The sequence below is a fragment of the Blastocystis sp. subtype 4 genome (genome assembly GCF_000743755.1).
Source record: "Blastocystis sp. subtype 4 strain WR1 chromosome Unknown seqid_0354, whole genome shotgun sequence".
NCBI lineage: Eukaryota > Bigyra > Opalinata > Blastocystidae > Blastocystis > Blastocystis sp. subtype 4.
In genome coordinates this window covers 1-9,214 of record NW_014569193.1, presented here as the reverse complement: position 1 = coordinate 9,214, position 9,214 = coordinate 1, and the positions used below count along the sequence as shown (strand labels likewise).

At 39.2% G+C, this 9,214-nt stretch overlaps 3 protein-coding genes across 3 annotated transcripts; 1 reads left to right on the top strand and 2 right to left on the bottom strand.

The window, feature by feature from the left end:
* Positions 1-1,678: 1,678 nt before the first annotated feature.
* Positions 1,679-5,756, bottom strand: JH06_4562 (hypothetical protein; the record flags this gene model as incomplete). The annotated part of the gene is made up of 13 exons (XM_014670006.1): positions 1,679-1,870; positions 1,903-1,950; positions 1,979-2,743; positions 2,774-3,032; positions 3,064-3,146; positions 3,179-3,266; positions 3,296-4,266; positions 4,297-4,652; positions 4,684-4,869; positions 4,899-5,190; positions 5,216-5,293; positions 5,323-5,574; positions 5,604-5,756. The coding sequence occupies 13 exons, from the start codon at positions 5,754-5,756 to the stop codon at positions 1,679-1,681; spliced, it is 3,723 nt and encodes a 1,240-aa protein (XP_014525492.1).
* A 76-nt stretch (positions 5,757-5,832) lies between these two features.
* Positions 5,833-6,462, bottom strand: JH06_4561 (hypothetical protein; the record flags this gene model as incomplete). The annotated part of the gene is made up of 1 exon (XM_014670005.1): positions 5,833-6,462. One exon carries the CDS (start codon positions 6,460-6,462, stop codon positions 5,833-5,835), a length of 630 nt encoding a protein of 209 aa, XP_014525491.1.
* An 87-nt stretch (positions 6,463-6,549) lies between these two features.
* Positions 6,550-8,822, top strand: JH06_4560 (hypothetical protein; the record flags this gene model as incomplete). The annotated part of the gene is made up of 6 exons (XM_014670004.1): positions 6,550-6,676; positions 6,702-6,805; positions 6,836-6,985; positions 7,017-7,124; positions 7,156-7,203; positions 7,233-8,822. 6 exons carry the CDS (start codon positions 6,550-6,552, stop codon positions 8,820-8,822), a joined length of 2,127 nt encoding a protein of 708 aa, XP_014525490.1.
* Between the last annotated feature and the right edge of the window lie 392 nt (positions 8,823-9,214).

Here is a 9,214-nt window from a genome sequence, read left to right as displayed (position 1 = left end):
TTGATGTTAATGATGATATGAGAATGAAATGGATTGATGATTGTGAATTGATTGTTACTAGTTGTGTTGAATCTCTGATTATTGCTGATGATTTCAATCCTGATATATCATCATTGATATTGAACAATTCATTGATATCATTGAAACGAATTGACATTGGACATGATTGTTTGAAGAAAGTGAGTCGATTTGTGATAGATGGATTGAATAAACTGAAGACTATCATCATTGGAAAGAATAGCTTTGAACTCGATACTAATACTGGAGAAGGAAGCAAATGTTTGATAATGAATTGTGATCAATTGAGTGATTTCCATATTGGAGAGAGATCATTCCACTATTATGAATCATTAGAATTGAAGAATCTTCCTTCTCTCATATCTATTCGACTGGATAGATGGACGTTCTGGAAATGTCATTCAATAGTATTTGAGAGTATGAATGATTGACTGAATGATGAGTGAGATCTGATTCGACTTCAATCCATCACTCTTGAATGGGCGTCTCTTCATGGTGATGAAGAAACAGTTGAATCGAATGAATTGATAATGAAGAGTATGAATGATGGTAATGATTGATTGATGAGATCTCCCTTATCTATTATTTTTCCAGGGAGAGAGACGTACTTTCTGGCATATAGGAAAAGTGATATTAGATAGTGATGATTGATGATTGAATTTGAACTAGACATTCCATCACTCACTGAAGATAGTCTTCAAGTGAATAATTCATTCTGTGAAGTGAAAGAATTGTACAGTTCAAGTACAACTGATTGATTGCTAATGATTGAGATGCTGATTCTCTTGATAGATTCATTCGACAGAAAAGCAGGTGTTATTAAAGCAACAGTTCACACAATTGATGGCGAATGTACTAATGAGCTCTTTGTTGTTATTTATTGAAGTCAGATTGTGTAAGGAGAGATGAGACGTCCTTCATGACCTTTCTCCTCGCTAAGCTGAGTTCATTGGTTTCTGGCAACTATACTAAGTAGCAGTTGTTGGAACTTGATATGGATAGTATGATTTGAAAGAGTAGAGGAAGTAAGGGAATTCATCTAGAAGATATGCTACAACCATTCAACATGAATTGAAATGAATCCCAATAACAGAATGGCAGGTCAATCCAGCTTTGAAGGATTTGATGAAGAGGATCAGTTATTGATCCTTCTATCTTCAAGTGAAAGCATCTCACTACAATGAATCATCTTGTAGCCTCTATGAATCATTTTTGACACTATCTATGATCACAGAAAGATATTATTGATGTAGAGGGATTCCATAAGCCCGATTCATTATGACGATAGTATAAGCGAAACCAATCACAAATCAGGTGCTTGTTGAAACACTAGATCATAAGCAGGACCAGAAGGATGTGGATATCATCTTCTGTGAAATGTGAGAACATCTCTTCTAATGATTCTTGATCATAGTATCCTGCTTCAACAACGATATTCTTTGGTCCTGAATCATTTCGAGCTACTACTGTATTCGTTGTCTTCATATTGTACAAAGATGTAGTATCAATCTTCACTACAATCACTTTGATTGGTAACGGCACTTACCTAGAGTCACCTGGCTTCTTGCAGATAGTGTCATTATAACAGTACTAACTCAAACAAACAGTTCAGATAAAACACTTATCCATCTCAATCAGTAGAAAACAGAGATATCTACAACTAATCACACAACTCCAATTCAACATAACTGGGTAGCAGAACCTCACAATCAAAACCAGTCAGCGTGTCGTTCACTGTATACGATGTCTGAGATTCATCAGCTATTTGCTTGAATATGGAATAGTCATTTGCTTCAGTAATTGTATCAGCCACTTGAACGATAAACTTGACAAAATCCTTGATATGGGAGTTCTTGATAATCAAATGTATCACTGAATACTTACAACAGTCAAATCATTGGAGACATTTCTTGATAAACATAAGGTCACAAACTACGTCTTATTCCGCTCCTTTTCCTACTTTCATGCATTTTCCATTATCCAGCAAACGACTCTGACTTCGGGTGATAATGAGTAAGAATGAAACACACAGAATCACTTCATCAAGAATTGACTGAACTGGATCAGTCTCTTTGAGGAAGGACTGATTGAAGAGAGAGAGAAGAAAAGAGTCCACAAACAAAGGAAGATGAGAACAGAACGAATCATCCCATGCCAGAATCTGTGCAATATGACCAAAAACAGGAAGAATGAGGGATAGAGAAGGAGTTGGTTGATAATTGAATTGATGAAGGATGGACTGATACGAATTACTTGGAGAAATGGAATCAGTCAGAACAGTCATCATTTCCTGAATACATTCATTCGATTGCATCCAAACACATTTTTCGCACATGCGTAAAAAGGCATAGATATTGGAGAAGGTAACACATTCCCATACACTCTCACTCAATACTTCTTCTGTCAACCTTATCTTGTCATTCATTCCCTTAAACAAAACAGCCAGATCTTCTGTTTCCTCACAATGATAATCCTGTACTCCTTCTATTGTCTTTTGTAAGCCTCCTACCGTCTTGTCCAATTGATCTTCCAGTAAATGAATCAAACCAGGTAACCATTGAACATGCAACAACTCACCAATCCACTGAAGGGTTTGCAAATGAGGAATTCCAACAAATCCCTGATACTGTTCCTGAAGGAGCAATTGGCGGGCCTTTTTCCCTCCATATAAGAAAAGGGCGGGATGTTTTGGTGGTAACGAATCATCCCTTGGAAGAACGAATCGCTATGAATCATCAAATAAAATCGATCCAACTTCGCCTGCGAATACTCCTTCACAAACAAGATGAATTGTTTCTTGTTGTAACCATTGACAAAAAACATTCATTCCCATGGTTGTCGTATCAGAACCAAATTCCCGTGTAACAAAGTCGGTGAAAGGAGGGAGAGAAATGATGGATGTGACGAACGAATGAGTGAGAAACAGAAGATGAAGGAGAGTATGAAATTCAATTAGGAATGATAAATTAGAAGCCTGTAAGCGAGTATGCAAAGCTGCAAGATCATTGGCTACTCTAGACAGGATGATGGAGAGAAAGACAATACAATGAATTCAACTGTAAACTGAGAAGGGCATGAAGATTGATTGCACGATCACATACAGTACAATTCATATCCAGAGCTTGAATCTAATGAATAAGAGTCAGGATTTAAACCAAACATTCAGTTTAAGAGGATCTGGGAAATGAACAGATTGGCCTCGTTCTGAAAGAATCGTACAAACAGCTGTCTGTTTGCTCCAGGAGTATCTATTCACAATTCACATCCTGAGTCTTACAAGAAACGACTCACTTTATCGACCAGCTGATTCACCATCTCTCCACATTCTTGTTCATATTCAGCTTGGATACAATCATTGAATATGAGTTTATCATAAGCATTCGTACTGATTTGAAGTGGAACCAGAAGTGATGATGTAAGGACTTGTGATAAGTGATTGACACAGTATCGTTGGAGTAGTCGTGGAAGACGTAAAGAAGAAGGAACAGCCCATGAAGGAGCTGTTTCTGTGAGAGTTACATCACTAGCAAAGAATGAAACAGATTCGAGAGAAGAGAGAGTAAGTGAGAATGAAGCAAGTGGAATACACAGGCTCAACAATGTACCATGTTCCTTAATCAGTTTCAAATCAGAATTACGAAGTAGAGTGAATCGAGGAAAGAATCTGGCTGTGACTGAAGGAGAATGAGGATCTGCAAAGATGGATAACAGCGCTTGAAGAACAACCAATTGGAGATATGAAGGAGATACACATCGCTGAACACAGGCAATCGCTAACTCACGTCGTGCTGTTGTACCAAGCTTGTACTCTTGTTCAGGAGAAGGAGGTGATTCTCCTAACCAATCATATACTGTTTCACGGAGTTTCAATAGGATGGCAGTTTCATTGGCTAATTTCTGACCATGTTTATCAGCATGGTGTAACCAGTAAAGTAGATCAACTTTCAAGAGATGTTGGAGAGTTGAATATGAGAGGGTATGAATGATTGTTCCCAGAGTAGTTGCATGTTCACGAAGAAGAGATGAGAGAGAATGAGTGAGTGTGAGTGTATGTAAGAGGAGTGAGTATTCCTGCTCTGAAAAATTGAATTGTGTAAAACAGGCATATTTCATCCATTCAGATGGAATGGAAAGACAATTATGAGAACAACTTGACTCATTCTCATGAGGAAGGAGTGAAGAAGGAACTTGTCTGTTACAGAGAGGGCATGTCTCAATTGAAGGTGCATGAGTTAACTTCCAAGACCACTAGAATAATGAAATATGAGATGTTCATACGAAGAGTGATAACGAGAGTGAAAGTGAGCGTAACACACGGAAAGCATGCAGAAGAGCTTGCTCTTTAGGCGTCAAAGATACAGTCACTCCATCTTTCTGTGTCACACACTCACTTCCTGCTCCAGTCATTGATTGACTGAGTGATTCAGTTAATGAGTCAGTTCCACCTACATCCGAATTCGAGCGACGTATAGAAAATAGACCTTCTCCATAACGCGGCTCATAGAAAGAAGGAGTTTTATCGACAGACTCATTCTCTGAAACTCCCTCTTTCTCCATTTCATGAATGACTTCCAAATACTCTTTTCGCAACTGCAAAATTTTATGTTCGAGTAAGTATCGTTGTTTCGTACGATCTAAGGATCACAAATAGACTTCATCACAGACCAAATCGAATGTGATACTGCTTCGTTGATCTCACCGTCTCCCAATTCGGACAAATACTTAACATCGCATAACAATCATAAACAAGATCACCTTCCACGGGAATAAAGGGATAAACGCGGAAGAGTTTCTGAGCTTCAGGAAGAGGGATTTGTTTATTACTGAACACGCTTTGATTCATCAAACCATCTGTATTGTAATTCAACCCTTTCCATTACCTAGAAGGAAGAAGAATTGTGATATTCCTCTAAGATAACGGAAGTGAGCCGAAGGTAATGTATAAGGATTGGAGCGAACTTGGTCAATCGCGTAGGTACAAACTGCTTCAAGCAATGGAACAAGACGGTAAGGCCGTAGCATATCCAGAATGAGTTGGAGTGAATACTGAGGGGAAAAGAATTGATTAGCAGAAGCAAGGAGTGATAACGAATCACCAGCCATAGATGACTGGAGAGAAGGTGAAAGAGATTGAAAACAACGGAGTGTGGCTTGCAAACTCGATTTCTTGCTCTACTTATTAAATGCGAAGAACCACTTTAACAATAATAAGATCTGCAATACAATGAACATCTACACAAGCAATAATACAATCTTTGAAAAGATCGGGAACAATCTACAGTACATGCAAACAAAGTGTCTTACGGGATATTCCTTTACTTTGTATAATTCTGTCACATTGTCTAACACAGCTGCGAGGTCTTTGCGACACTTCTCCAGTTCAGCTAAGATATGCAGAATCTTTGAAACTTGCGTCCACAACAATTGAGCAAGATCCTTATACTTCCAGTCATTCTTAGAATTGCTGTCCACCTGGATCTTGTGTTTTTCAACTAGTTTTCCATATCCACGCTCATGATACAGTTCAATCAATTTCGAATAGGTTGTGTTAGAATTCTAGATTCAAAGATCCAGAAACAACGTACATCAAGAGCTGTTAGGGCACACGTTAAATTGAATGGTATTCCACTTTCCTGGACTGCTCGAATATCCTGATATTGAAGTTGTGCAGAAGACTGGAATGCATTGCGAGAGGTGTTCGCATGGAAGAAATAGTCATCTGTAATGGGTAAATCCATGTGTTACAGACTTGACAAAGAAGAAATAATACTACAGAAAAAGGATGTGCTGGTTCTCTGCAACAAACAAGAAATATTATCTATCATCATCATGAGATGAGGAAAATAACTTGGCTAGACCCACAACAGCAGTTCCCAAAGCGAAAGCAGTAGCACCAACTTTTAAAAACGATGATAATCCAGAACCTTGATCAGTTGGCTGTCTATAAGCAGAGTAAGTGGAATGTAAACTATTCTCCTGCGATTCATGTTTCTGATATCCATTGTTGCGATTATTTGTTTCATGCCTTGCAGTATATTGATTATTATCAAACTGTCCTGAAGAATACACATTATCATAGTCGTCTCCTTCAATCTTTTGCTTCCCATGATCATACTCTCCTTGGTCGATAATGTTATCGTTCTTATCATATTTCCAGTAGTAACCATGCATTATGTTATCCTTAACATCACATACTAGTTTATAGTCACTAAAATTGCGAGTACAATTACCATTGATGGAGTCATTGGAGTACACCAGCTTAGCAATCACCCTTCCAGTCCTATCTTGAATCGTTACTGGTCCTTCCCTCTTTCCATCAATTCTCTTAACAGCGCAAGAACAGAAAGTTCCATTATCGTAGTAATAATCATGTTCCTCATCCTGACCCGTAAACACCATTCCTTGCAAAAAGTGTCCTGTCTCCACAATTCTCCTACCCTGCATAATAATCAAATCTAGATAAATCTTTATGTCGTAAAAGCCGCAATATCCGCAACTGCCGCAACACGGATATTGTCTCAATCTCGGAATATGGAGACTCGATCTCTTGTTTCTGAAGAAGTTAAGCAAAAGATAACCTATCTATTAGGGAAACGGTCGAGTCCCTTATTTGTCTGTTTCTCACGTGTTCTCTATGCTAAGAGAGATGGTTTGCACTGTTGGTCGTTTATTGATCATTATAGGGATATGGATTGATGATAATTTGATGGGTTTTCTGACAGTTGTCATTACAAGAGGGATAGTGAAAGGGTTTCCTTTATACTCGGCCTTGCTACTTGATTATGATGTATGTATTTGCTAGAATAATAGTTTGTAGACGTTTCATGTTAAACTGTGCTTTGAGTTTCCGGATAATATGTTAAATGCAACAAAGTTTGGTGATTTATGTTATATTCTTCCACACCAAAACAAGTCTTTCTGTTTTTTGTTTTCTAATTCAGCTGATGCAGTTATTTTTGAAAGTGGAGTTATCAATTTTAATTGTTGTCATATTGTAGATGAATGGCGTTTATTCTACTATGCAACGAACTTCGCAACCTTCTCCAGTTCTAGTAGCAGAGCCAAAGAAGAAGAAGAAACGAAGTATACTATCTTTTTTCCGACGAGTAGGTTCGTTTTTTTGATGATAATGGAAAGGGTGCTCGAAATGAGCCAAAAGATGTCGTTGTTTCAGGAGTAGTTGAGGTAGATAATGGATTGGTGAATGAATAAAGGTGAATAAAGGTGATAGTGGTTCTTCACTCTCTGTATTGGATCGAATGACTCATGAGAGTGATTTGGCCCGATTTTCGCTGTTGCCTGGGTGTGAACCGGTTGTGGACTTTACTGTGGAACCAGTATCATTTAATGAAGGAATGGGAAGGACGGAAGAACGTAGGAAAGAAGAGGAAGCAAGAAAAGCAGAAGAGGTTAGTCAAGCAGAGAAAGCGAAGAAGGCTGAGGAAGTCAAAAGAGCTGAAGAAGCGAAGAAAGCAGAGGAAGCCAGACAAGCAGAAGAAGCCAGAAGAGCTGAAGAAGCGAAGAAAGAAGAGGAAGCCAGAAGAGTTGAAGAAGCTAGGCAAAAAGAGGAAGCTAGAAGAGCTGAAGAAGCTAGAAAGGCTGAAGAAGCTAAGAAAGAAGAGGAAGCCAGAAGAGCTGAAGAAGCTAGGCAAAAAGAGGAAGCTAGAAGAGCTGAAGAAGCTAAAAAAGAAGAGGAAGCAAGACAAGCTGAAGAAGCAAGCCGAAGTCACAAGATACTCCTTCATAAGAATACAGTCACTGAATGCAGCCAAAAGACAGAAGAGATCCCAGAGTCATCCTATTCTGTACAATCCAGTTCTTTTATGACCGATCTTCCAGATATCACTCAATCCATGATTCAAGCTATTCCACCTCAACTCGATGCTGATTCTCTTTCTCCTCTCGAAGGCCTTCCCACTGTCTCTGTCTTACCTAGAGAACCTCCAAAGAATCCTACTGGAGGTGCACGAGTTCGGGCCAGAGGAGCCAGACGACTGCCTGCTATAGCTGCACAGGGATCTGAAGGAGAGACATCTAGATCAATGCTCAGACAGTCTTCATTTGTTTCTGTTCTTGGTAACACAAAACCATCAGAACCTGTTCACAATGCTCCAGTCTCGATTCCTACTGTTTCCAGTGTGGAGTCATCGTCCAACCATCATTCTACTATGGTTTCGTTGTTATCCCCTTCCAATCAATCATCGAATCCTCTTCCTTTAAGTGAACCCTCCTTGGCCTCTATGGACGAATCTCGAGCTTCACTTTTCAGAAAGAATCCTGAATCACAGGCGGCTGGATCTACCCAAGTCTCATTATCTCCTTCTCGTGATCACAGTCCTATACAGACGAAATCATCTGTTCCACCTACTCAGCCAGTATCAGTACCTGTAAACGAACATATGGAGAAGCGCCGTTCAATTCGAGTTTCAGTATTATCCACGTCTCTTGCTGGTGCACCTTCTCCTGCTTCTACACCTGTTCCTGTTCCTGCTATTACTCCTACTCCTACACTTCCTGCTCCTTCAAATCCTCCACCACCACATATATCTACCTCCAACTCCCCTATTACTGCAATTGTCCGTAAAAGGTCTATTCCTACAAACACCAAATCCCGCTCTTCGTTCCCGCCCGAAAATTCACCCAGCCAAACAAAAACACCTGCTAGAACTTCAAACCGAACTCGAAACCGCATGTATCGGAAACCAGCTATATCCACATCCGATCCACAACTTCCACCTCCACCAATAATTGCACCTCCTCCACCACCTATGGACAGACAATCTCTTCCTGTTGAAATGTACTAGTGTGGATCATTATTCATCCCTAGAAATCATGAGGAAGTCAGTAGTGAAGATGACAACAATTATGAATTTGCAATTCCACATTTAGATTTCTCGCCAAATAGGAATTACCTTTCTTTGTTAATAGTAATCTATTTCATAATCATCATGGACTATTTTACTCGCACTATTCACCTCGTCAGATAGACGTTCTTTGATATACGATAAGTAATGGTCGTGAAGTAGGTAGAGTGCTTAAGCAATTGAGAGTGTTTTAAGTGTTCTGGTTGGAGGAATGCTTACTTTGACTAGAACGTTGACTTGTTCCTTCTCAGAGTACAAGATTTACCCTGGACATGGAGGTATGTACATTCGCAAGGATGGACAGGTAATTATTCGTTCTCTAGCGTTCCTTT